The 25,577-nt window shown below is 67.4% G+C and overlaps 1 protein-coding gene across 1 annotated transcript in view; it reads right to left on the bottom strand.

Moving 5' to 3' along the window:
• Positions 1-25,577, bottom strand: part of SMG6 (SMG6 nonsense mediated mRNA decay factor) — a 56,209-nt gene that overhangs the window by 23,450 nt on the left and 7,182 nt on the right. Inside the window, exons 6-12 of the mRNA XM_044430531.1 lie at positions 25,065-25,143; positions 24,229-24,339; positions 23,959-24,144; positions 18,567-18,628; positions 17,123-17,268; positions 3,614-3,730; positions 1,710-1,878 (exon numbers count right to left, since the gene is read on the bottom strand). Coding sequence (XP_044286466.1) covers positions 1,710-1,878; positions 3,614-3,730; positions 17,123-17,268; positions 18,567-18,628; positions 23,959-24,144; positions 24,229-24,339; positions 25,065-25,143 — 870 coding nt within the window. The remainder of the gene's footprint in view (positions 1-1,709; positions 1,879-3,613; positions 3,731-17,122; positions 17,269-18,566; positions 18,629-23,958; positions 24,145-24,228; positions 24,340-25,064; positions 25,144-25,577) is intronic.

Below are 25,577 nucleotides of genomic sequence, written 5' to 3'. Positions count from 1 at the left end.
AAATGCATCCTGGGGCCAAGGACTGGGCCCCCTGTGCTGGCGCTTGCCCACCTGCGCCGGGAAGCAAGGAGCCTGCGGAGCCTGCCCCCTGGCTGCCCCAGAGCTGGTGGGGGCCCGGGCCTCTCCATCCTTGCAGGACACTGGGGAGCGGCAGGCCGGGGCCCGGGGCCTCCAGGGGAAGCAAGCCGACTGCCTGACCTGGGCCCAGGACGGGGGTCTGGCTCTGTGGCCGGGCCGCCAGCACGGCCAGGTGGACAGGGCACTGGGCCGGGGCCCTGGGGCCCCACACGTGAGTCGCCACCGGCCACGAGCGCCCCTGGCGACTTGGGGCCAGCCAGCGCCTCCACGCCTGGCCTACCTTGCAGGGATGCTGCGAGGGTGAGAAGCAGCGGGCAGGGTTCTCCGGGCCCTCTTCGCCTCCGTCCCCACAAACCGAGGCAGCGGCCCCGGGGAACACCGGTCCCAGGCAAAGCCTGCAAGGCCTCCCACGGCCACGGGTTGTGGGCAGGGAAGCTGCAGGCACCTAGGGGGTGGGGGGAGGAAGGAGCAGGCCCCCACCCCCCGAGCCGCTGCTCCGTGGACCGGCTGGGAAGGGGGCTGGGACGGGACGGGCAGGAAGTGGCGGGCTCTTGAGTGCACTCTGGGGCTGAGCTCTGCCCAAAGATGGGCAACGGTCCACCCGAGCAGGCCCCAGTCCCAGCCCGCCAGCCAAGCCCGCGCAGCCGGCAAACAGAAAACAGACCTGTCCCCCTCTCTCCAAAATGGGGCCCGGCACTTCCTGTGTGAGATTTCCATTTCCTCAGCCAAAATGAATTAAAAAAAAGAAGAAGACAAAGACGAAGACGAAGACGAAGACGCGGCAGCGGCAGCAGCAGAAAGTGCCAGCAACAAATGGGGAAGAGACGGGGACGGGCGGAGAGCCGGGAGGCTGCTCTGGCTGAGCGCGCCGTCCCGGCTCCCCGGAGGGCTCCGCCGGACTAATGCAATGGGCCTGGGGCGGCTGGGGGGAGCGCTGTGGGTGCAGGATGGGACAGGGCGCCTGGTGGGCAGGAGGCAGGCAAGGGGGGAGCTCCCTGGGCGGAGCCCCCTCGGCATCTTCCGCCAGGAGATGCGGAGCAAGCCAGAGCAGATGCGAGCAGGAGGCGCCCAGGGCCGTCTCCCCTCCCAGAAACCCGGCTCGGAGTCCAGGCTGCACCTCTGCAGGGGAGGCCCAGGGAAGCCGGGGACGGGGCGAGAGGCGCTGGGCAATCCTGTACGGGGAGTGCTCAGCGTGCCCCGACGAGCCAAGAGCGAGGGGCGCGGCCGGCTGGAGAGAAGAGGGCAACCGGGGGCCGCAGCTGGGCTCGGAGAGGGGAATCCTCAGGCCCGAGGACCCAGAGCAGCCCTGCAAGCAGGCGGTGCCAAGGGGCCATCCTGCCTGCTGGCCAACTCGGAGTGGCACCCACCGCCTGGGTCCCCGGGCGCCTCGACCCTGGCGGAGGCCGAGACTGCTGGCAGCCGCCTTCTCGAGGCACAGGGCCGATGCCTGCTCAGCCTCTGAGCTCCCCACATGACGGGCGGCTCGGCCTCCCCCAACCTGGCGCCCTCTGGCAGCTCTGCCACTCCACGCGCAAACCTGTTTGTTTCCCTGGAAAGCGACCGTGCAGGGCGGAGAAAGAAGGGGCAGGGGGAGCGAGAGGGAAAGGGTGCCCCCCCGGCCCCGGACCTACGCTCTGGGCAGCTCCAGGGTGCTGGGCGGGGGGTTCCAGGTGTCCGCGTGGCCGAGCATCCAGTCCGACCAAACCTTGATGCTGGGCAGGAGCTCCTTCAGGTCCTGCGGCAAAGCGGAGACCTTGATGCCCTCGTCGTCCTCCGCGCCCTCCTGGGCCTGAGTGGTTGCTGGGAAAGGAAGGTGGGGAAAGGTCAGCGTGAGCGAGGCCTTCCCCGCGCAGCCCCACTCGCTCCCGGGGCTCCCCGTGACGGCAAGGGCTTGGGAGCGCGGACTGGCCTTGGCCCTGTCCCGGTTGGAGGGGGTGGGAGCGCTGGAGGCCTGGAGGCCGGGGCGAGCGTGCCTGGGCACGGAGGCACAGGCTGTCGTTGCGTGCAAACCAGGCACGGCCGTTTCACGCCAGGTTCCGAAATCCAAGCAGCCAGGCGCTCCCGACCCGGCGCTCACCCATGGCTTTGCGTCCTGGATCGTGAGTGCGGAATGGGCCGTACCCACACGGGGTTTTCCGACAACCCGAAACCCAGCAACGAGCCGCACACGGCACCCCCCCCTCTTGCCGGCGAACGGGCAGGCGCAGCCACAGACGCGCCAAGGGGCCCGGACCCCACCACGCTCCAGGCGATCCGGGGGGGGGCCTTCGCTGCTCCCCCCTGCACCCGGAGGGACAAAGGGCAAGCGCACCAGGCCGACGGGCCGCATCACCCGGCCACAGGACAAGAGGGCCCGCCGCCAGAGCCTCCGTCAGCGGCCGACGGGGAGGGCCCTGCAAAGCCCCCACCGCTCGAGGAGGGCAGGCCGAGCGAGACAGCGTGCCAGGCTCCCCCTGGGGAGGGGGCCGCTTTCTCGCCCGCTGCGAGGGGGCCGGGAAGCCGGCTCAGCGCTCGGGTCTGCCAGGGGACTCGGCCTTGTCCCCAGGTCAGGCCGCCTCCCCCCGCGCCGAGCTTCTGCTCTGCTCCGCCCAGGCTGAGGTTCGGGCAGCCCTCAGCAGGGGCTAATTTTAAAATGCCGCTAACCCGAGCCGGCAGCGGAGCCACGGGGCTATTTTTACCGGCGGCTGAGAAAGCGCGGCTCCCCCAGCGGCCCTCTGGCTGGGTTTGGGCCTGCGCTGTGTGGCTCGGAGCACGAAGGCGCTGGCAAAAGGGCAGCGTCCCCAGGTAAAACGAGGTGACTGGAAGGACTGGGGGACACGGCCAGCCGTGGAAGAAATGCTGGGCTAGGGCAGGACGCATGCAGAGCCGGCTGGGGGCCGGTGCGCTGAGCCCGAGAGTGGAGAGACCCTCCCCTGCAGCCGGTGGCCACCCTGCTCTGCCCGCCCCGGTTCCCTCAAGTGTCGGGCAGCCACTGGGGCTTGGGATCGTGTCCCCACTGAAGCAGCCATGCTGAGGAGCCCTGCTCCGTGCCAGTGGCTGGACGCCGCTGCGAATGAGCTGCAGGCTCCCTCGGACGGAAGGTGCCACCCGGGGGCAGCACGCGGGGGCAGCTCCCCTTGCCCAGGGATGCCCTCCATCCACCCGGGACTGAGCTGCCCGGCATGGAGGAACCAAGCCCCTCGTGGGGCGATCTCACAGGCAGAGAAGAGCGTCTTCTCTGTACGGTTCCGCCAAAGCAATTTCCTATTTTTGTTCCGGGGCCTGAGAATAACAGGCGATCCTGTTCCACCAGTCCTCGCCCTCTCGGGATACTTGAAGAACACCTGCCAGAGAATTTGGAGGGGGGCAGGAACCGTCACCCGTGAGGAGACAGACTCTGGCGCAGGCGGTGTGTTCCCGGGCCATCTTGTCCAGGAAGGGGCCGTCTCCGCTGGGAAGAGGCCGCTGGCGTCCGGAGGGTGCCGGGGCCGCCGTGCAGCCTGAGCCCGGCGTGGGGAGGGCAGAGCCCCTGGCGGCAGCCCCCATCCCCGCTTACCCAGAGAGGCTTCCCGCAGCAGGGCCGTGCAGCGCCTGACCAGCATGGAGAACATGGCGAGACCCAGGGCCGTGGCTTGCTCCTGAATCACCGAGCGGCAGTCTTCCGAGAGGCACTCTGTGGAAACAGCGCGGGCGCCGTGAGTCCCCCGAGCAAGCCGCGCCTCGCCGAAGCAGCCCCCCGAGCCCGACAGGGGACTCCCGCCCTCCGCCACCTGGCCTCCGGCACACTGGGGACCCTGGCCCACACCCGCCCTCTTCGCAGACCCAACAGGGCCTTATTCTGCCCTCTGGCCAAAGCAGACGCACCACAACGAAAGCCATAAACTGCAGGAGAAGACGCACTAAGAAAGCTACCAAGAAAGAGGGAAAAACGAAGGCGGGCCTGAGCAGCCATGCACATATCAAGATGCAGGAACAGGCTGAGAATAGAAACCAGAAGACTAGGATGCCCGGCAAAACGGGAAGGCCTGCCCTAGCACCAGAAGGAGCGCCGTGGCGATGCCAGGCGGGCCCCTCCATGCGCCGCCGGGACCCACGACCGCTCCGCCCCGGTCCGTGGCGCCTTCCTCTCCGCAGGGAGAGCCTGGGCGCACTTCCTGGCCCTGCCAATGGTGTTCCGGCTGCTCAGTGTGCCACTGAGGCCAGTCAAGTTACATGGAGGCCGACGAACGCCCCTGCGGCTGCGGGCCCCCCGAATGCGGCTGGGCGAGGGACTGAGGGCAGGGGGCCTCCTGGCTGCAGCTGCTCCGTTCGCGGGGCATCCTCCCCACGGAGACCGTCCTGGTGCCCACACAGTTTCGACACCAGGCCGCAGCCTTTTGTCTCCCGCAGGCACTCGGGAGGGCCGGTTGCTCGGATGTTTATGATTCTCACACACATTCTGCTATCTACTCCGGGACGGTGGCTCATCCCGGATCGTATCTGCTCCTTCCGGATGCCAGCACTGCCTGTTTTCCTCGTGTCACCGTCTGCATCTGTCCGGGGAACACACATCCCCTCTGGCGGGTCAAAGCAGCCAGCGTGGCTTCGTGGGGGCGGGATGCCAGACCGGCCCCAAGCGGGCAGCCCTCAGCTGCGTGGGGAGGCAGGAGGGCAGTGACCGGAGGGGGCTGAGGGAGGCGTCCAGCCCGGTCGTGCGGGCAGGGGCTCCTCTCCGCCACCGGCCCGCACCTGGACCTGCCGGCTGCGCAGGCCACGCTCCGGCTTCCGCCTCTACCTGGGCTGCCTTGCACTGCACCGCCGAGAGGCATCTCGGTTTCCCAGAGAACATAATATTCATGGAAAACACAAACCAACTGTCGTCAAAGTTGTCGGGTCTCAGGAAACGGGGCGGCCAGGAGAAGGCTGCCATGTGGCCGGATGTTATGCGTTTCTAATTAGCGCTGTACATCTTTCAGCGGCAGCGAGTGTCCTCTTGCTGGGAAACCGAGAGCGCAGCCCTTGTTATTGTAACTGTCAAGGAGTGCTTGAAACAGATAATCTCCAGGAAAAGTGATAAACACAGGCCTCCCGGCCAGGGCGGACCGGACGTGGCTGCCAGGCTCTCCCGTGGGCCAGCAGGGCCAGGCTGACCACCGGAAGCGAGGGGAGCGAGGGGGCCGGGAGGGCCCCCGGCTCACCATGGGAGGAAGGCCTGGGGCGGGGGAACGGGGTGCCAAGGCCCGTGCCAGGGACCCGGGGCAGAGCGGCAGAGCAAGGCCAGGCTGGCAGGCCCGCAGTGAGGCGGACCTTGGGCCAAAGGGCCTGGCAGCGGGGGGCTGCACAGGCCCGTGCAAGGGCGCCTCGCCGAGCCCTCCGCCACGCCAGGAACTTGCCCCGTGCGAGCCGGCGCTTCCCAGCACACCTGGGCAGTGCCGGTGCCGGTGCCAGGCCAGGGGAGGCCGAATCCGAAGTCTGCGGATGCAGCGTTTTGGAACGGGGTAAAGGCGGCCTGGCCCGTCGGCTGAAGGGCCGCTGCTCCGAGGGAAGGCCAAGGGCAGGCAAGCGCGTGCTGCAGAGGGGCTTCTGTGCAGATGGCAGGACCCGCTCCAGCCAGGGCCGGGCGAGGCTCCCGCGGAGGCAGCCCCGGTGCACCATCAGCTGCCTCGGCGGCAGCAGAGGAACAGAGGCAGTGACCGCTCCCCCCCAGGCCGCCAGCTGGCAAGGAGGACGGCAAGGGGGCCGACTCCCCGGATGCCTCCTTCCCTCCGCGCTGACACCACCTGGGGACGGCCGGCTGCTGCTTCCTCCTCGCCGCCCAGACACTCAAGTTCCAGCCTCGTGAGTCACGCTCCAGCCAGACAGCACGGGCATCCCCACGGCCCCCACCCGCCCCCGTGGCTGGCCCTTCCCTGCAGGAAGTGGGCAAGAGGGGACAGGAGCAATGGGGGGGGGGCGAGGCAGCCGGCTGCTCGTGTTCCCGCACGGCGCGCGTGAGGAAGGAAAGGTGGGCCCGCCAGCCGGGCGGGAATGTGAGCCCCTGGAACGGGGGGGGGGGGGGGAGCGTCCCAGCCGGGGTTTTCCTCTGCAGGCCCCGCAGCAAAGGAGTGGCCTGGCGTGTGCCCGACGCCCCGCCGCCCCCACTCCCCGATGACGGGCCGCTGTGGCGCTTGGGGGCCCCACCGACGTGTGCTGCGGGCATCGGCGAAGGCGCCCGAGCCTGACGGCCGGAGCACGGACAGGATGGGACGGGTCAGAAGACAGCGAGGCAGCTGCCTGGGGGCTCAGAAGCTGGGGCAGGGGAAAGGGGCAGCCGAGCCCCCCAGCCCTGCCGCCCACACACGCACGCACGCAGACTGCTCTCTGCTTTCTCAGTGCGTTTCCTCCGGCCACAAGGGGCATCCGCTTACTCTCCCTTTCGGGGAAGAGAGAACGGGGCAACGGACGCCTGCCAAGTGCTCCTGGCAGCCCCCGGAAAGACCCTCCACAAAACGACCCCGGATCAAGAGGGGCCGTTCCAAGCCCCTCCTCAGCAGAGCGCAGCGGCAGGGCCTGTTTGGTAGTGTCCCCAACCCGCTGGAGCTGCCTGCTCGGAAAAGGACTCCGAGTTCTGATTTTAAGGAAGGCCAGGCGTCCAGAAGGCAGTGCCCTGCTGCTGGAATCCCCTCCCCTGCTCAGCTGCGCCACGCGTGCCCTCCGAGGCCCCGGTGCGTGGCCCATCAGCCCCATCCCAGGCAAGCCTCAAAGGGGCTTCCTTCAGGCGGCCTGCGACAAGGGGTCGCAAAGCGCTGGAGCCGCTCTGTGAAGCGGCAGCCCTCCAGAAGCACGAGGGCGCCCTAGGTTAGCCGGATATTCTGGGGGGTGGGGACTGCGCCCCCTCTCCCGGAGGCCCCGGCCCGGCCCACAGGAGCCTCGCTGGGGAGCACGGCTGCCCCGGCCCCGGCCGTGTCTTAGGGACCGGGGCGAGGAGGTCAAGGCAAGGCTTGCTGGAGGACGGGAGGCAGCGCGAGCCAAGCGGCCCTCCCCGTGGAAGCTATTAGATCCTCGGCACTTCATCTGCTCCTCCCCCCACAGCCCCCCAGCGGGGAGCACGACTGGCGGCTCCAGGACAGGAGGGTCTCCTCTGACGTAACCAGGAAGCAGCTGCAAAATTAAGGAATCCCTCCTGACATCATAAAGAAGGTCGATGGTTTACAGGGGAAAGCATAAAAATTAACGACATATTCCCAGCCGGTGCCGCAGGCCCTGTACGCAACTTGCACAGGAAGCCGCGCGCGGCCGCCCCGGCCCGGGCCCCGAGCCCCCCATCCATCTCCCCACTCCCCCCAGCGCGGGGAGGGCAGGAGGGGGCTGGGCCGGGCCAGGCCGGCGGCCCGAGAGCACGGCCTGCGGGCTGGATCCGCAGGGCCGGCTCCCCTTCCGCGGGGCGGCCGGCCCTGGGCTGCGGCCAAGCCGCCTCGGCGGTGCACACGTACGCACAGCAGCCTCCCGCCCGGAGGCGAGCCAAGCATGCCTTCCCCCGGAAACGGAAAAGGGCGCCACTGCTAAAATTAACCCGGCCTTTTCCCGGAAGTATGTGTGGAAAGAGGCTCCCATTTTTAGAACATGTTATTCTCAGAAATTTCCTGAAAAGGCCCCCAGAGCCCCAGTGTGCCCGGGAGCCGTTCCCACATGCCTGGGCCGGCGCGGAGGGGCAGCCGGCTCTCGGGCAGAGCGGGGGGCTCTCCCAGGCGCCTCGCGCGCTGCGGAAGGGTCGCCCCCACGAGGCGGGGAGAGGGCCCGGGCGTGCTCGGGCTCGATCGTGCACCCCAAAAGGCTTTCCGAGCTGTGGCGAGGCAGTCGCCCTCACTTGCCACACGACAAGACAACCGGCACACGATTTTTAAAACGCGCGTCTTCACCCCCAGAGGGATGGCGGCAGATGCAGCGCCAGCAGGAGCGGGGAAACGCAGAAGCGGTGGCTGGCTTGGAGACCGCAAGCTGTTCCAAAATCGAAGAGCTGCCCAGAATAGGGTGGGATCCGTGGACTTCCGGGGAAAAAGAAGAGAAGAGGAAGAGGAGGGAAGGGGAGGGAGGCTCCCCAGGCAGGAAATTCCATCCACTGGGAGGCCACCACCAAGAAGGCCCCGACGTGGGGAGCCACCTGGCGCATTTCAGAAGCCAGTGGAACATGGGGCAACGGCTGCCCAGGAATCCTGGAAGGAGGGCCAGGACAGCCGGGACCTCAGCTGGGACGTCAGAGACCCTTCTGACCCGAGGGACCGCTCAGAGGGTCTCCGAAGGACCCGAAACACATGAACGAGCTGGCTAGCCCAGGCCTGTCTGCAGGGACAGAAACAAGCCTTCCCTGGCCCCGTCAGTCAAGACGTATGCCGGGAAGCAGCTGCAAGGGAGGGCGAAGTCTTCGAGGCACGAGAACCAGCAGCCCGAGCTTGCGGCTCTCGCTGGAACCGCAAGCTCCCGCCTCTGCGGCTCGCAAGCGATGTGGAAAACTAATCCACTACTAGGATGCAGAGAAGGCTTGGGAATCGCCAGGGGTCCCTGGGCAGGGCCTCCCATCCCAACTCGCCCTTGCCCCAAACAAGCAGGAACCGAGCGCATCTGGCACGATGCAAAGCGCCCAGAACCGGCACGCAAGAGGCACGAGCCGCTCGGGCCGCAAATCCGGCCCCCCAGCCGCCCCCGCGGGGGCCTGCTCGGCGTTGCCCACAGGCAGCTGCGCCCCGGGCCCCATCGAGCAGCACCCCCTCCGGCCTGGTGAACCCGTGCCTGCCGACCTGCTGACGCGGCCCGGCTCAACTCCCGGTCCCGGCGAGGGGCGACCGCCTCTGCCCCTCCGTGCGGACGCCCGGCATGCCTTGTGCGGGGCTGGTGGCCTGCGGCCTTCTCCCCCCACACTGGGAGCTCCTGGCCAGCAGCCAGCTGTGCCAGCAGCTCTGGGGGCGCTGCGGAACTGCCACGCGCAGAGGCAAAGCCCGGGCCGGGGAGCAGCAGCCCGGAGCGACGGCCCGTGCGGCTCCGGGGCTTCCCGGGGGCAACGCATCGGGTCCACTTGGGCCCAAGCCCGGGAGGCACTCTCCCACTTGCGTGCCGCGATCCGTCGGAAACACATCACGGGGTATGTTTCCTGGGGATATTCCACTGATTCTACCTGGACTTTATCATTATTACAAAATGCCTAAATAAAGTTATTTTACGAGGAAAATAAATGCATTAATGAGGCGTCGGGCAAGGAATCCAGCTTCCTCCACCTTGGGTTCTTGGCGTGCATGTTCTTACAAAAATGCACGTTTCTGGCTCTCATAAGGCGGGAAACATTTGCGGAAATCCCGAAATCACAAGAGTGTCCCCAGAGGCCAAGAAGCCACAATGTAGGGCACTCCGCTGATTTGTTTTCAAACTGCGGCTCCATCCATACACACTTTTTCCTCCTACAAGGAATGAACGCAAGGCAGCCGACACGGTTCCCCTTTCCCTCTGTACATTATCCAGCATCAAACCGCTCACCAGCCACGGCGGGCCAAAATCACAAGAAAGACGGAAGAAACGACAGAGTCACGCAGAGCAAAGCGAGAGGCCACCTGCCCCAACGGGCCCTGCGCAAAGCAGGATTTCTGGCCCACGGCTTTGCTCGACTTTGCACCAGGGGAAAAGAGGCAGGCTGCCGAGGTGACAAGCAGCGGCCCTTTCGGGGTGCAGACTTGCTCGGTCCTAAAACGAGGCCTCTGCCCAACACCAGAGGGGTGCAGTCCCCGGGCGACCGCAGGAGGGCCCGCTGCCCGCCTCCTCCCCACGCTGGCATCCTTTTCTGGGGAAGGGCAGGGCGCAGCGTGCCGAGAGCGGCCCGATCCAGGGCTGCCGCGTTTCCTGGCAAGCTCAGGCAGGCCGGGCTTCGCTTTCAACTTTGACCAGCGGCTCTGAGACTCGCACTTGAGTGCACGGCCGAATAAAATATTTTTTCATAAATTTAACGCCAGCATGTCTGTGTTTGGAAACTCTGAAAAACCCATGTTGTATGGTTTACTGTGCTGGAAAAGGTGCCAGCAGAGTTTCAAAGGAAGGGAAGTGTATAACTGTTTCCTTTCAAAATGCTTTTTCCAATGGGATCCATTGAGGGAAGAGGCCTGGAACTAACTAAAACATTATTAAAAACTGTTACGAAGAGAGACAGAGAGATGGAAAAAGACCCAAAAAAAGAAGGAAAGAAAGAAAGACAGAGAGAAAGAGAGGAGGAAGGCGAAGCACGATGTGGAAATGCTGCGGGGGGAGTGTGGCACGGAAGGAGCCACGCCGCAGGCAGGGGGAGGGCCCCTGGGCGGGGGCGATGGGCCAGCCCCCCCCGGCTGACAGACGGACCGGCTCGAGTGGCCCCGCGAGTGGCACACGGCAAACCACGGCGCTGGCGGGAGCGACGCTCACACGAACTGCTGACCCTCCACTTTCCAACCAAAAGTATTTCTGCAGGAGCAAAATGCTTCCCCGGGCTGCAGCCGGCTGCGCCAAGGCAGTGGCGGGGGGACACGCGAGCCCAGCCACCCCTGGAAGCGACGTCCGGCTGCCTCGAGGCTCCGCGCCCGGCACACACGCTCACCCCGCCTGCGCGGAGGGCAGGATGCGCAGGAGAGCGCGCGGCGGCAGCGCCGGAGGGCGGCCGGAGCCTCCTTCCGCCGCCGGCTCACCTGCGGGCCGCTGCACCTGGGCAGGCGCCCGCTCAGGGCTCACCTGGCCGACGCGGGCTCAGGAGGCCCGCCACCCCGGGGGTGTGCCTGCACCTGCCCGGCTGCCGCACGCCCTCCGGTCCGGGCAGAGCGGACCAGCAGGCGGCCCTGGGCTGGAGGCCCCGGCCCCGCTCCGCAGGACAAAGGCCCACCAGCCTCCTGCGAGCCAAGCGACCCGAAGGACAGCCGTGCTGCGGGGGGCGTCATGACGCACCTTCCCCGGCGCTGCCGAGAATCACAGGACATGGCCGTGCCCGCCTCCACCCGGCCTGCCCTTTCAGCTGGCACAGGACAAGGCCCCGAAGACGCACAGCTTCCAATCGGAAAGTCACATTTCTAGTCCTCATGCACGCGGGGTGGGGGGCGTGGAGAGGGCCGGGACGCCGAGCCCCTGCCCGGTGCCCCGCTTGCCTCCGCAGAGGTCCTGCCCCTCCTCGGGGAGCCGTCCCCGTCCCTCCCACCCGGCCCCAGGAGCCACTGGCCGGCCGGGCAGGACCTGGGGTGGGCCTGCAGCCCTTCCCACCCCTGCCTTCTTTGGGGTGCCTCCCTTGCGGGCTGCAGTGCACATGTGCAGGGATGAGGGGAAAAATAAACAGACAGACAAAAGAATGAGGACGCCCTGCCAATTCCAATCGAGCAGCGTTGCGTTTCAATGCTTATCAAGCTGAGAAAGAGCAGAGTTCTTGGAAAACAGCACTCGCTTTCTTCCCGTGCCAGCGTCAAGCACCCTCAAGGACGGGTACAGGCCAGGCACAGCGGCGGCCCCCCCCGCCCCGCAAACAAGCCCTTGACAGCGGCTGCTCAAAAGCGCCCCAGGAGTGGGGCGGGGGGGGCGGGGGACACGGCCGTTCTGCAGAGATGCGATCGCGATCCGCCGCGGATCTGCTCGCTGCCGGAGGGCCGAGCGAGCCCCCAGCACTTCGCCCGAGTGAAAGGGCACTTTCGGGAATGCGCGCGCTCCGACAAGCCCCGCAAAGGCTCCCGAGGAAGAGAGAGGGCGAGAGGCAGCCTGCCTGCCAGGGCGCAGCGGGGGCCCAAGCCCATCCCTCCAGCCTGCGCCTCCAGCACTCAGGCGGAGGCGGATGTCCCAGGCGGTGGGGCCCGCTGGAGAAGTGGGGGGGTGGCTTCGGAGCCCCACCGAAATCCGGAAGCCGACCCCGAGCTCCTGCGAGGCCTCCCTCCCCTCCTGGGGGAAGAGCTGGGGCTGCAAGCGGCAGGCAGGAGGGCCCAGGCTGCCCCTCGGCACCGTCAGAACCGGGACAGCCCCCCGGGCGGGACGGTGCCCCGCCACAGCAGGGGGTGGACTCGATGGCCTTCGTGGCCCCTTCTCGCTCTGCTATTCCATGACCCCCAGGGAGGGCAGAAAAGATTCTCGCCCCGCACCTGGAGAGCCGCCGCCGCCGCCGCCGCCGCCGGCCGGGCTGCCACCAGCCTTGCCACAAGCGACCACAGGCCTGCACCGGCTGTCCGGGGGGTGGCGACCCGCAGGGCGCAGCCAGGTGCCGGAGCAGCTCTCCCTGGCCGGCTGGCTGTGGGGCGCACGCCCTTGCCCGGCAGAGAGGGAGGGGTGTGCGCCCCGCAGGTCCCGGCCCCTGGCACCGCCGCTCTCTCCTCGGAGGAAGGAAAGGAAGCGCCGCAGAACAGGACGCCCCGCTCGGGGCTGCGGCCCGGGAAGGGTGGCCATCCGGAGCGCTGCGCGCACCTTTCCCCACGGGAAGACACACACGGAGGCCCGGGCCCACGGCAGCCGGACGCGTGCGGAAGCAGGGCCGCGCTTCCGGAACACGGCCTGCTCCTTGCCCAGGATTACTTGAATTTGCAAGCTAACCGGCTCCAGCTGGGATGGGATGGGATGGGATGGGATGGGAAGCTCGCAGTAGTACATAGGCAGCCCTTAAGTGCTGGTGTGAAGGCCAGCAACGCCACACACAGACCTACGCACACCCCCCCCCCCCGTGCGCGCACATGGCTATAAAAAGAACACACAACCGTCTCAGCCTCTGTTAATTCAGGCCCTGAAGACACCGGTTCGGAGACATGGTTCTTCCCTCTCCACCAGCCAATATTCTGGCTTTTTAAGAGCTCTTTGCACGGGGGGGGGGGGCTGCCTCTGTGTGTGTGTGTGTGTGTGTGTGTGCACTAGCATGTGTGTGTGTGCATGCATGCATGATGGTCAAAAACCAAAACAAAACCAAACCCCTGGCTGATAAAAGGAAATGAGGAGACGCGAACAATTGAAAACTACCTAAAAGCTCGAGAGAGGTTTATTTTATTAGTTCTTAATAAATATCTTGCAGATTTCCTGCAGGAAATACACCAGATCACGTGTAGAATAGTTTGATACTGATGTCAACGGCATCAGCATATGAAATCTATTAGGGGTGAAGCCACAGCAGGGCGATCAGTGTGCAGAAAAGATGCACGGCACCAGGGCGGGAGGGGGGGATCTCACGGCCCTTCCAAATTCTTCGAGAGGTAAAAAAGTCAGCCAAGACACAGAGCGAGCGAGCGAGAACGGCAGAAAAAAATTCCCACATCCTGCTTTGGGCTGCCAGCAATCTGAAGTGCCCAGAGATTAATTCTATGTCTGGCCTGAAAATGTGACTTTAAAGCATTCGGGGGGAGGGGGCCGGGGAGGTTGGGGGGAGGCCACGCTAACTGGCGCTGGCACCGGGCCACGGGCTCTCCCACCCCCAGCACCCCCAGCCATGTTTCAATGCAGACAGCCGTAAACCCCGGCAGACAGCAGCCTTCCCGCACTGCCAGCGGCTCTCCCGGCAACGGCAGCTGCGGCGCGTCTTGCTCGGCGCAGGCAGAGGCAGATGGGCCCGAGCGCGCCGCTTCCGCCCTGCACACGTCGAGGAGGGAGGGAGGGAGGCAGGGAGGGAGGCAGGGAGGCCCCCTGCCCGGATGCTGCCGCCCCTCCCTCCTGCTCTGTGCGGCCGAGCCACCGGCCGAGCCCTCGCCGGGCAGCCCCTTCCCCCCGCCCGCTGCCCGGGGCGGATCGGCCCCCGTCCCGCAGCGAAGGGTCTGGAGAGACGGAGGCGAGGACAGCTCCCGGCCGGGGCCCGGAGGCCGCCGGGCTCCCGCCGCAGCCGCTCTGGGCCGCTCGGGAGGCGGCCTGGGCTCAGACGCGCCGAGGGGTCCCCGAGCTCAGCTGGGTCTCTGCCCTGCCAGCGAGCGGGCGGGCGGGCGCTCCTCTGCCGCGGGGGACCCCAGAGAGGCCCCCGGGGCAGAGCTGGCTCGGGCGCTGGTGGCCCCGGCGGAGCCTGCAGCAGGCGTGCAGAGCACTGCTCACGTCCACGGCTCCACCGGGCGCTTCGGAAGGTGGGAAATCCGGGCCATGCCGCCCAGAGGCCCACCTCTCGCCCCACAGGATGCCCCCCAGAAAGCAAGGGGCAGGAGAGCCCCCTGGGCCAGGCTCCTGCCCGGGCACGAGGGCCTGGTGCCCTGGACCGCAAGGGAGGACTGGGGGCCGGCCGGCCAGCGCAGACGCAGCTTGGGGCTGGTCCCGTGGGGCGCCTGGGTGCGGGGCTGGGCTGGGCTGGGCAACTAGGCCGGCCGGGCGGATCAGGGCCCCAACCGCTAGAGCGGAGCAATGGCAGAACGGCCACCGGGACAGCCGGCATGAGGGGGGCTCGGGGCAGCCAGCCAGCAAGGCAGATCGAAAAGCCAGCAGCCCTGCTACCCGAGGAGACGTGGCCCCTTCACTGACGCAGTGCCCTCCAGCGAGGCTGGACTAACATTCCCACAATGCACCGGAGCAGGCCGACTGACACAGCAGGGCAGGGGCGGGGGGACGCTGCTGGGACCCCTGCACAGAGCCCTGTGGTGCCCGGAAGTCAGACAGATCGACGATGCTGTGCAAAGCACATTCAGACCCCGACAGACCCTGCGGCGCCCGGAGTCCCCCAGCCTGCGGCTGGACCTCTTTTGGACGGGCCAAGAGAAGCAGGAGAGGTGGCCCTTCCCTCCACGTCCACACGCCCCCGCTGCGCCACGAAGGGCGGCTTGCCCCCAAAGGGCAGCGGATGGGCCGTGCCAGCCCAAGGCGGGCCTCTCCGCCTTCTCGAAACACGCACGCGCTTCTCGGTGACAAGAGAGGGATTTCACGGCACCTGACGGCACAAGCGAGGTGGACATGTCCGGGAAGGGGGGGCGCGCGGCCACACGCCTGCCTGCTCGGGGGAAGCGTCGACATTCACAGGACCCAGGCTACGGAATACCAGGAAAGAGGGTCTCGGGCAGAAGGGAACGTGGCGGGCATCTCGGCCAGGGCTGGCACCCCACGGAAGGCCTTGCCCCCCGGTGTGAGCTGCAAGGGAGGGCCGTTTCGGGGGGCCATGTGCAGCCCTGCCAAAGGCCACTGAGCCAAAGGCGAGCCAGCCCCACGCCGGGAAGCCTGGTCCGCTCCTGCCGGCCGTGGCCCGTCCCCGGCTCTGTGGAGTGGTGCTGCGGGCCGCCTCCCCCCGCGCCGAGCTTCTGCTCTGCTCCGCCCAGGCTGAGGTTCGGGCAGCCCTCAGCAGGGGCTAATTTTAAAATGCCGCTAACCCGAGCCGGCAGCGGAGCCACGGGGCTATTTTTACCGGCGGCTGAGAAAGCGCGGCTCCCCCAGCAGCCCTCCGGCTTGGGGACGCTCGGCCCAGTGAGGCGCCGGTAAAAAAGGCGCCAGGCCCGCGGGGAAGGAACCAACGGTCCCACCTCCCCGGGCTTTCTGCAGAGCCCCACTGGCTCTCCCGCAAGGGGGCTGCAGCCAGGGGCCTGCCCCCAGGGCAGGAGCATCACGACACCCTGGGCAGACCCGGCCACCGGTCAAGGCGGGCCGGGGGCTCCCAGCGGCGGGCCGGGGCCGCTGCTCTGGCATCCTGCTCCCGGCTGGCTCCATCCGGGCCCTTCTTGGGTTCTTCTCTGCCTTTGTGGGGAGAAGGGCAGAGAGTGTGTTTTAAAGCAAGGACACCTGAGGGCCACCCCACAGGGCATGCCTGACGGCGTCGCCACTCCCGGACATGGGGCCGCCCAGAGGACGGGCCGAGACCCTCTGGGGAAGGGGACGGGAAGGGATCCTGGCAGTGCCCTGTGAACACCCTCCCACGATTTAAAGGAGCCCTAATCCAATAATGCAGTAAAACAGAGCAGTGTGGCTGAGATGGGTCTGATTCCAGAAATTATAAAACAAATTATTAGAGAGAGAGAGAGAGAGAGAGAGAGGGACAGACCCAGCGAGCCCAGATTTGAATAAATTGGGCACAGATGGAGGGAGGAGTGGGCTTCTCCTCCCCCCACCAAGATGCCCTGCCACAAGGCACGGCTTCAATTAGCTCACTTGCAGACTGGGACGCGACCCCCCCATCCCGCTTCCCCAAAATTACAAAATTAAAAATAAGAAAATAGCATTCTCGGCGTGTCTGTGGTCAGGATGAAGGGACCCACTGCCTTGCTGCCAGGCGGGTGCGCAGATGGCTACCAAACAGCCCGATGAGGCCACCTGGGGCCGGGTTGCGCATTCGGGGCCTCCTGCGAGGGGAGAGGGGAGACGGCAGTGCCCCCCTTCACGGTTCCTTCCGGAGAGAAGATGGGAAGCAGGCAAGGACCGCGGCTCCGGGTGGGGGGCCTGGCTGCAGCGGCTGCGCAGCTCGCGAAGGCATGCCAGGCAGCCCCTCGGCTCCCACCGGCACTTCCTGGAGGGCGGAATGGGCCGGGCCGGGCCGGGCCTTGGGCGGGAGGCCGGGCTGCCGGGCACCGGCACACGACACGGGCATCAAAGACGAGCTGCGCGGGGGAGACGCTCGCAGTGGCCCGGCAGCTGGACGGACGGACGGACGGAAGACGGCCTCCAAGCTGGTTGCGGAGAGCGAGCTGCCCAGCCTGGCGGGCGCTCATGGGGCAGCCCCGTGGCTCACCGGTCTGGGGGGTGGCGAGGGAGAGCGGGGGCCGGCGAGCTCGATCGCCGGGTCCGGCTGCTGGCGACGGCCGCCAAGACCGCTCGGACCTGGACGAGCCCTGAGAAAGCCTCCCACGAGACCGACAGGAGTCCGGGCGTGCTGCGCCCCACGCCGGCTCAGAAATCTGGGGCACGAGCCCCTGCGGTTCGAGCTCTGCAGAGCTGCTGCCCGCCCAGACGTGTTCGGTCCCGACCCCCAGGATGAGCTGGCCCGGGCATCCCGGGAGTCGCAGCCCAACGCATCTGGGGGACACCAGGTTGGAGGCGGAGGAGAGCACCTGGGAGGGACTGCAAACGCACCTGGGGGCGCCCCACCTCTTTCTTCTGCAACCCCCCGGTCCCCAGGGCTGGGCCAGGAGGCTGGTCCCCTGGGTGGCCTCCTGACCCCCGGCCCCAGCCCTCCCCCGCCCCGCAGGCCCGACCCCGGTACCTTTGGGCTGCGAGTTGTGAACGGCGAACATGTTGATGGCAGTGAGCTGCAGCAGGCGGGTGCTCCCAATGGGTGAGGGGCTGTGTTCCAGCAGGGCCTGGAACTCGCTCAGGACCTCGGCGGCCACGGCCGGGAACGTCTCCATCCTGCCGCGGGGAAAGGGAGCGCTGCTGACACCTGGGCCACGCGCCTCGCTGGCGGACGGGCGGCCTGGGGCAGGAAAGGGCGGCGGGCTGCTCCCCCGGCTCAGCCCCAGGACCCGGCCAGCGCCCTGCGCGCTCCGCAGCACCCATGGCGGATAAAAACCAACGATTTTTTTAAAATTAAAAAACGGGACTTTTGACATTTAAATTGGACGTTCAAAGGTAACATGCTTTCTGAGGAACACTCAACTTAAAGAGAGTTTTCTGTTTAAGATACGTTATAGTCCAAAGGCTGTTCATCACAAAACAAGGATTCCTTTTTAATTCCGTAGCAAGAAGCTGTATATTAATATGATGCTTGAATTGTTTGGTTCAGCTTTCGGTAAGGCTACCCGAGGCCCCAGAGGGCTGCTGCCCGCCCACCCGCCAGCACAGCCGTTCCCGAGCTGGGCGAACCTAGCCGTCCGGCTGCGTGCAGGCCGCCTCCAGCACCCCTGCCGGAGCTGACCTGTCCGCCCAGGCCGAGGAGGCCGCAGCTGCACTGGTGTTTCGGAGCAGGGGTGGGGAAGCCCATGCAGCTCAAGAACCCGGCCGCGTTTCGGCGGTGCTCCTGGGGGCCGCATCCCGGGGCCGGGCAGGGCTGGCGGCAGAGGCTACGCAGGTGTGGCAAGACGCATCCCCGGGCTGCCGCGGGCGGCTCTTCCTGCCAGCTGCTCGGCCAGGAAAAAGAGCACAAAACCAGGAAACCAACACTTGGAGGAAGCTGGTGTGTCCACCCAGGGCCCCCTTCTCGGTTGCCAGAAGGGGGCAACCGAGCAGCAGGTGAGGGGCAGCCCCCTCGGGCCCGAGGCCCAGAGGAGCGCTGCCGGCTGCACGAGGAGCATGTGTGGGGCGGCCCAAAGGAAACGCCGGGGCCCCAGTGCTCCGGAAGGGGGCAGAGAGGGCAGGTTTGCTCGTGGCACCGTCCCAGGCATCTGCGTGCTGGGAGGGCCAAGTGCCGGCAGGGCGCTGGCCGGCAGGGGCGGCCGCAGTGACGGCCCCCTCCACTGCTGCGCCTCCTGCCGGGACACCTGGCTGGGAGTGAAGGGCCGGGGGCTTCCCTGAGACCCGGCGGGCCGTGCTGCTGTGGCCCGCCTTCGGCCAGGGGCTGACCTCGCCTGGGAAGTGGCCAGGCCCACCCCGGCCCGTCGGCTTCACACCCTGTGCCCTCCGCTCCAAACACAAGCCCAGTTGCTAACAATATTGAATTCCAAAAGGCCTCGTAATGTAGGAAAAATAAAACAAACATCCTGCTGGCTTACCCAATCCTGGTAAACAGCTTCCCATGGGCATGGAGAAAACTCAGGACGAGTCTTTTGTTCAGCTGCATGGGAAACAAAAAAAAAGGGAAAAAAAGGATTAAAAAAAAAAAAGATGAAGAAGATGAGAAAACAATCCAGCCCCCCCCTCCCCTTTCCTGTGAACGAGTTCGGAGTCCCGAGTGACAGGATAACCTGGCCAGGGCTGTGGGGGTGGGTACGGCAGATGGGAACCAAATGGCGGTGCCCCGGCCTCCCTTCTCCCACTTGCGCTTCCCCAGCGCTGCGAGGGCAAGCGCCGGACAGCTGCGAGGGGAGAGGCGCGCCAGGCCCATGGCCCCCCCTGCTGGCGGCCGGGCCCTCTGCAGCAGCCCCAGCCGGCCCGGGGAGAAGCGCAGGGACCCCCGCCCGGCCCGGCCTGGCCCGGCCCGGCCCGCAGCCGCCACTCCCAGGCTCTTGAGCCGCTCTGTCCGGCACGTATCCTGGGGGCCAGGCGGGAGATGCGGGAGCAGCGCTGTGGGGCACGCTCCAGCCCCACGTTCCCTGGAGCACTCCGGAGAAACGCTCTCGCCCGAGGCCACGGAGAGACACGGCCGGGGAGCGAGGCCTGCCTCGGCCTGGGGGGCCTTTGGAGGCTCCTCGGCACACGGCCCTCATCCCCGGGCTCTCGGAGGTCTTGGCCTGCCACGGGCCATGCCGCTAGGGGGATGATGGGAGGTACTGCATCCCAACCAAAAGGGCAACTGGGGGACCCTTGCGGTTTCCCCTGCTCTGGGGACGGCAGCTTGAAACGCAGTGCGACCAAGACAGCGAGAGAGATGGGGCGGAGGCAAGGATCCCCGAATCTGGCCCTATCTCGGCCCCTTACGTGGCTGCTCAGGTGGGCAGTCGAGGCCAGGTGTGGGGCGGGGGGGGCACTCCTGGCGTGAGCCCTGCCCCCCCGGGAGGGCACCACTGCTCTGTTCGCCCCCACCCCAGGCTCCCTGCCCAGCACGGGGAGCGACCTGGACAAAGGCCACGGGTCCAAACCCCCAGTGCCAGAGGCTCCCTGGCCGGCTGCACCCCAGGGCTGTGAGCCTCTCCTGCTCCTGAGTGACACCGCAGGGCTGTGCGGAGGACTGCACTCCGGGGACGGGAGGGGACGGGACGGGACGGGGCCTCATGCCGGCCTCCTTGAGAAAGGCAGGGAGGGGAGGGGAGGGGAGGGGAGGGTTCAGCACGGGGCCAGCGGCTGCTCTCCAAATGAGTCGCCCCCTTGCGTGAGTCACCTGCCAGCCAGGCCCCTGGGAACCTCTCGCTTCCCACAGTGCGAGGCAGCCGGAGGCCCCGGGGAGGAAGCCGCGTCACCCGCCGGCACTTCCCCAAAGCCACGGCGTCCCCCGCAGGCCCCGCGAGAGAGGGGTGCCTGGCAGCCCCTGCGCGAGGGCTTTTCCTGCCCCCCACCTGACACGCCTGCCCTCGGCACGACCTCGCGGGGAAGGGCCCTGCGGCACCCAGCGCTCGCCCGCCCCCCTTGCTGCCATCCCGGGCGTGCTGGGCGCTCGCCCTCGGAGCGCCCAGCGCAACTTGCAGGGCTGGCTCCCCTCCCAGGGCAGAGCCAGAGCCAGAGACGGGCACGGGGCGCTCGCCCAGCAGACAGGGCCCGGCCACGGCGGGAGCTGGCCCGGCCACGAGGCCACGGCAGGCGGAGGTGTCTGCACCCCTGGGCAACGGGGAGGTGGGGGATGCCGGCTTCAGGCCGACAGGCACAGGGGCCCAAAGGGGAACCGTTGCCGGGCGTCCTTCTCCAATGCCAGGGAGGGGGGAGGAGGAGGAGGAGGAAGAAGGCATGGCACCAGCCGCCGGGAGGGCTGAGTCAGCCCCAGATCTGCCTCCCCAGCTGCAGGGCAGGAGCGGCAAAGCCCAGGCCGGGGCCAAGCCCAGCCCTCCAGTGTTTCCCATGGAGAACGGCCCTCGCCACCCAGGGCCCGGGTGGTGCGCCACCTCCTCTGAAGACCCACGCCGGCAGCGGAACGGCTCGGCAAAGCTGTGCCAGTACGCTGGCATTCTGCCCCCCCCCCCGGCCTCCCGCCCTGCCCACAACCGGAGCGTGGCCACTGAGCACTTTTCCGAAGCAGACCCGGCCCGCTGCCTGCCCCCCGCAGCGAGGGGCAGAGGGTGCCTGGCCCTGCCGTGGCGCACGATGGCCGGGAGCCGTGTCCACCGGGCCCGGGACCTGGCGAGGGAGGACAAGAGGCCCTTGGCCAAGCACGGGCCTGGCCGGCACGCCGCGCTCAGCACCTGAGCATCGGCACCCCAGATGTGAGCAAGGCACCAAATAAGGGAAGAATTCCAAGACAGCTGCTCGAAGGAGAGGCTGTTTCACGTTAAAAATGGTTACTTCAGGTTTGGAAGCAAATTTCGGTATCTGTTCTTTATCAAGTGAGGCAAACTTTCCCCTCGGCAGCCGCAACGCATCTGCGGAGCAGAAAGTGCCAACGGAATCCGAAAGGGGCCAAGGGAAGGCAAGCGTCTTCTCCGCCGGGAGACCGGATGCGGGAGGGAGGTGCTGGCGATGTTACCAGGAGGGGCGCTGAGCTGCCGCCCCCTTTTCAAACAAAAGCTGTGCGCGAGATGTGGGGAGTGATGTGCCCAGAAAGGAATCCCATCACAAGGGGAAGCGTCGGCGCTGCCGGCCTGTCCGCCGCCCCAGGGTCTCCGTCCCGCGCCCGGCAGCCGCACCCTCCGCTGAGCTGAGCCGCTGCTTTATTCACGCGGACGAGATGCCCAGCGGGGCAGCTGCACTTGCGAAGGGGCCAACCCCCCCCCCTCCCCGCAGGGCACCGGGAACCTGAGGATTCACGGGCTGGCAGTCTTATTCTGCAGAGATGCTCACGAGATCATTTCTAACAGTCCAAAAATGACTGTGCAGGGCCAAGGCCCCACAACTCGAGAAAATCATTTCCAACAGTCCAAGAATGACTATGCCGGCACCGAGGCCCCAGAACTTCTACTTAATTTTGTTAAAACAAGTGTTGCAATTTTTCACCACTGTACAGGAATCGTAGAAGCCAGCTGAGAAGGTGCCGCCAACGCATCAAGCAGCAGAGTTGAAAAAATATAAATTTAGCATTTCGTCCTTCTAAAGCTGCAGGTGGGGATGCGGCCCTGGAAATAAGCAGCGTGTTTTGCACACAGAAGGAAGGGAGGGCTCTGAAGACCGTTTCATGCTACACAAATACGGGGGTTTGCCCACATGGATGGGTGGGTCTGTCAAGTCAGGTGAAATCCTACGCAGGCTCAGAGAGCAGAAATGCCCTGGCAGCCAGCAGGCCCCCTTCTCCTGCCTAAATTGGGGCAGGCTTGCGGCCTGGCCGGAGTAACACTCCGGGCGATGGGAACTGCATTTTGTTTGATCGCCCTTGCACTCTTTCACACTCACATCCTCAAGACGCGGGCCGCCTCTTTCAGAACGGAAGCGATGGCACCCAGTCCTCGCGGCCCGGGAGAAGTGCCTCGCGCAGGGGAAAGACCCCGCGGCCCGGGAGGGGACAGGGAAGGTGGCGGAGGGGTTGGGGGTGCGAGCAGAAGGCCGCCTGCGGAGACGTGCTCACGGCCCCTCCTTCTCCCCACCACACACACGCTCTGCAGGTGCGCCTGCGTGCCGCTGCAGGGTGGCATGCCCTCGGTGTGCAAGCACAGCACAAGGACCCAGCGGGCGGAGATGGGATTCTTGCACAACGTGTGCCAGGGCGCCTCGAGCAGACCGCCGCGCCCCCGGCTCCGGCCTCTGCAGCAGTCACCCGGGGGAGCCGGCAAGGGGCTTTCCAGGCCCGGGCTGGGGGGGGCCGAGGTGCCCGGCCCTGCCTGGAAGAGCGCCCGCTTCCCTCCCGCCAGTCATGCTGCTCCCCCCCACGGCCGCCACAGCCTCTTTCTGTTCCCTCTCGCACCCCGGCCAGGCGCCGCCCTTGCGTGCCTGGGAACCCTCGGTGCGCGCCTCACCCGGGCCCCGTGGGTGGCAGCGAAAGGTCAAGTGGGGCCGGAAGGAAGCCAGGAAGGAAGGAAGGGGGACGGCTGCTGCAGGATCTCTGCCAAAAGATGGGAGCCCTCGGGGCCCTGCCCGAGGGAGGGCCGAGCGGCTGGCTCTGGCCCGGCCCGGCGCGGCCCGGGAGGGCGCAGCTTCCCCAAGAGAACGGGGGGGGGGGAGGCGCAGCCCGCGGTTTGGAGGAGGAGCCCCCCAACAGCCGGCGCCGGCTGCTGCGTGCCGAGTGTCACGTCCCCGAGCCAGTGGGGCCGGGCATGTGGTTTCCGCATCTAACCAACCCAACTGCAGCCTGGCACCGCGGCTTCCTCCCCAGAGAACTTCTCCCTCCATGAGAGGAAAAAGCGCAAACCTCACCCGGCTTGAAATGACGGGGCTCAAGTCAAAATAAAGCACGCGGGTGGTTTTGGTGACCGGGTCAGAGAGGCGCTGGGAGGCCGGGGCTGGGCTGGGGCAACAGGCAGGTGGGGCCATGGCACGCACAGGGCCGGGCCTGGGGGCAGGGAGCATGGGGGGCCACGGCGGCGGCCCCGGGCGCCGACCCGGCGGGCGGGGAGGCAGGGGCTGCGGGACAGCAGCCCTCGGGCAGGGGGGCCGAGGAGGCTGCGCCCCCGCTGCCGGCAGGGAGGTGGCGTGGCCACGCTCCTCGCCCGCCAGCCCCAGCCACGTCCCCCAGCTCTGGAGGCGGAAGAGCCTGGCGACGACGCACGCCGGCCTGGGCTCTCCCCAGGCCGGGTCCGTGCGGGAGTTTGCCCCTCAAGCGTGCAGGGGAGCGGCCCCGCCCCAAAGAGAGCCCTGCACTGCCCCTCTGGGGCCGCCCCCAGGCACCCCTGCCTACGGGGAGCCTCAGCCCCCGGCTGCCCAGGGGGCGCCTCGCTAGAGCACTGTGTGCTGGCGCCCCCCACCCCCTGGACCCCGGCCAGCAAGGTGGGAGGGGGCCCTTTCCACAGACCCGCTCAGGTCAGGGGGCTGCTCCCCCCCCCGGCCGCACTTGCACAGGCCCAGTGCTGCTGCAAAATCGCCCCCTCCCTCTCTGGCAGCAGCACGGCTTCGGAGAGGGAGCCCGGGGGGGCGACCCCAGGCCTGAGCCCTCTCCGCCAGCTGCCAGGGGGCTTCCTGTGCGCTGGGGGCCAGCAGGGAAGCCCCCCCCCAGACCCTGCGCGGCACTTGCGGCTCCGCTTCCGTCCACCGGCCCGGCTTAACCAAGGGCAGCAGCGCCACCCAGTGGCAGGAGGGGGCACTGCAGCCCCCCTTCCCCTGCCTGCCCCCCATCTCAGCCGTGGCGGCGGCAGCAGCGGCTTCTCCAGCTGGGGGGGACACGTCTCAACCGGGCCCTGTGCCACCCTCCCGCCCCGCCAGCGCCGCGAGACTCACGTCGCTGGGGCTGAGGCTCCGCAGCCCGCCGTCCTGCTCCGAGTCCCGGCCCGACTCGTGCCCCTGGCCGGCGCGCGGGTGGGAGGGGTGGATCCAGCGCTCCAGGCGGGTGGCGTCGTCCCCGGAGGGCCGGAAGGCGGGCGGCTTGCTCTGGGCCCGGCGGCTGGGGCTCTTCTTCTGCTCCGCCTGTACGGAGAGGGATGCTCAGGGCAGGTGCCCGTGGGGCCGGGGCGGGGCGGGGGGCCCCCGAGGGCCAGCTGGCCCGCTCACCTTGCGCTTGGTCTCCTCGAAGAGGCTCATCAGGCTCTCCTTGGCGGTCAGGATGGGGTTGCTGGCGGCCAGGCTGCGCATGTAGTAGTAAACGGCGTCCAGCTTCCTCCTCTGCGGGCGGCACAGGGCGGGGGGGCGTCAAGGGGGGCGCCGAGGCTCGAGGAAGCCCCGCCACCGGCCCCGGAGGGAGGGCGAGGGGACTCCGGGCCCTGCGAGGCGCCATCCTCAGGAGCCCCAGGATGCGGGGCGACCGGCGGGCCTGGCTGGGAGTGAGCCACCTGTGCTTGGGGGAGAGGAGCGCCCTTGCTCAACCAGGCGCCCTCCAGATGCAGAGGCCGGCCGACACATCTGGGCAGCCCCCGCCGGGGGCAGGTGGACAGCTGTCCTGACTGGGTTTGCCCCCGCCTCCCCACCAGGAAAGCAGCCTCAGAGGGCTACCCATCATCGAAACTTTAAGGACCGACAGGTCCGACTTGCTGAAGAACGGGAACGATGCAGGAGAAGCGAGCAAAAGGCACCAAAAGAACGGAACTAAAAAGCCCAGCGGGGCAGCCGACGCGGCAAAGCCCTGCTTGGACAGAAACATCTTCCGCTGCCAGCAAAGGACAGGAGAGGAGGAGCCCGCTGGCTTCCCTCGGAAGAGAGTCCCCCAAGGTGGGGCAGCCACCCTCTTTTGCCCCCAGTCAAACACGGCCCTCCTGCTGGGGCGGAGAGAAGGGCTTCAGCGAGAGAGCCTAAAACCCAGCGCAGTACTTATGGAGGAAAGTGCCGAGCCAGCCCTTGTTCCCGGAGCCCTCGGGCTCGGCCGATCCGTGCCGGGGGCCCAAGCGCCTTACCGTGTAGACAGCCAGGAGGGCCAGCTGGTTGTACGGGCGGCCGTTCTTCGGGGCGATGTGCTGGGCCTTCAGGTACCAGCTGCAGAGGGAAGAGGGTCCCCCCTGAGCGACGACAGGGCCGGCCTGCACGGGCCACCCTCCCGTGCCTGACTTGCAGCCTGAGAGAGCCTGGCAGCCCCCCAGGAACGCCCACCCACCGCCGCTCGCCCTCCTGTACCCTCTCGCCTCGCTCCCCCGTCTCTGCCAAGCCTTCGCTGTAGCTGAGCCCCCTTCCCACCCAGCTGCCCTCCAAGCTGCCGGACGGCGACTCTCAGCCCCTTCTTCTCCCGACAGCTCCTGCTGCCTATGGACCGGGGGTGGCCAAGGGCTGGGGGCCGGGGGTGGGGTGGAGATCTGGCTCCTTTGCCTCCTGAGACATCAAAGCACTCGGCACGGGACGCTCTCTTGCCCCAGACCCGGCTGCTTCTCCAGCGTGCGAGGGACTGCCTGCCAGGAGCACAACCCAGCGGCTCC

Source organism: Varanus komodoensis, unplaced genomic scaffold (assembly GCF_004798865.1).
Source record: "Varanus komodoensis strain SLA01 unplaced genomic scaffold, ASM479886v1 scaffold20_3, whole genome shotgun sequence".
Taxonomy (NCBI): Eukaryota; Metazoa; Chordata; class Lepidosauria; order Squamata; family Varanidae; genus Varanus; species Varanus komodoensis.
Note: the sequence above shows the minus strand (reverse complement) of the source record. Positions and strands in the feature narration are given on the sequence as shown.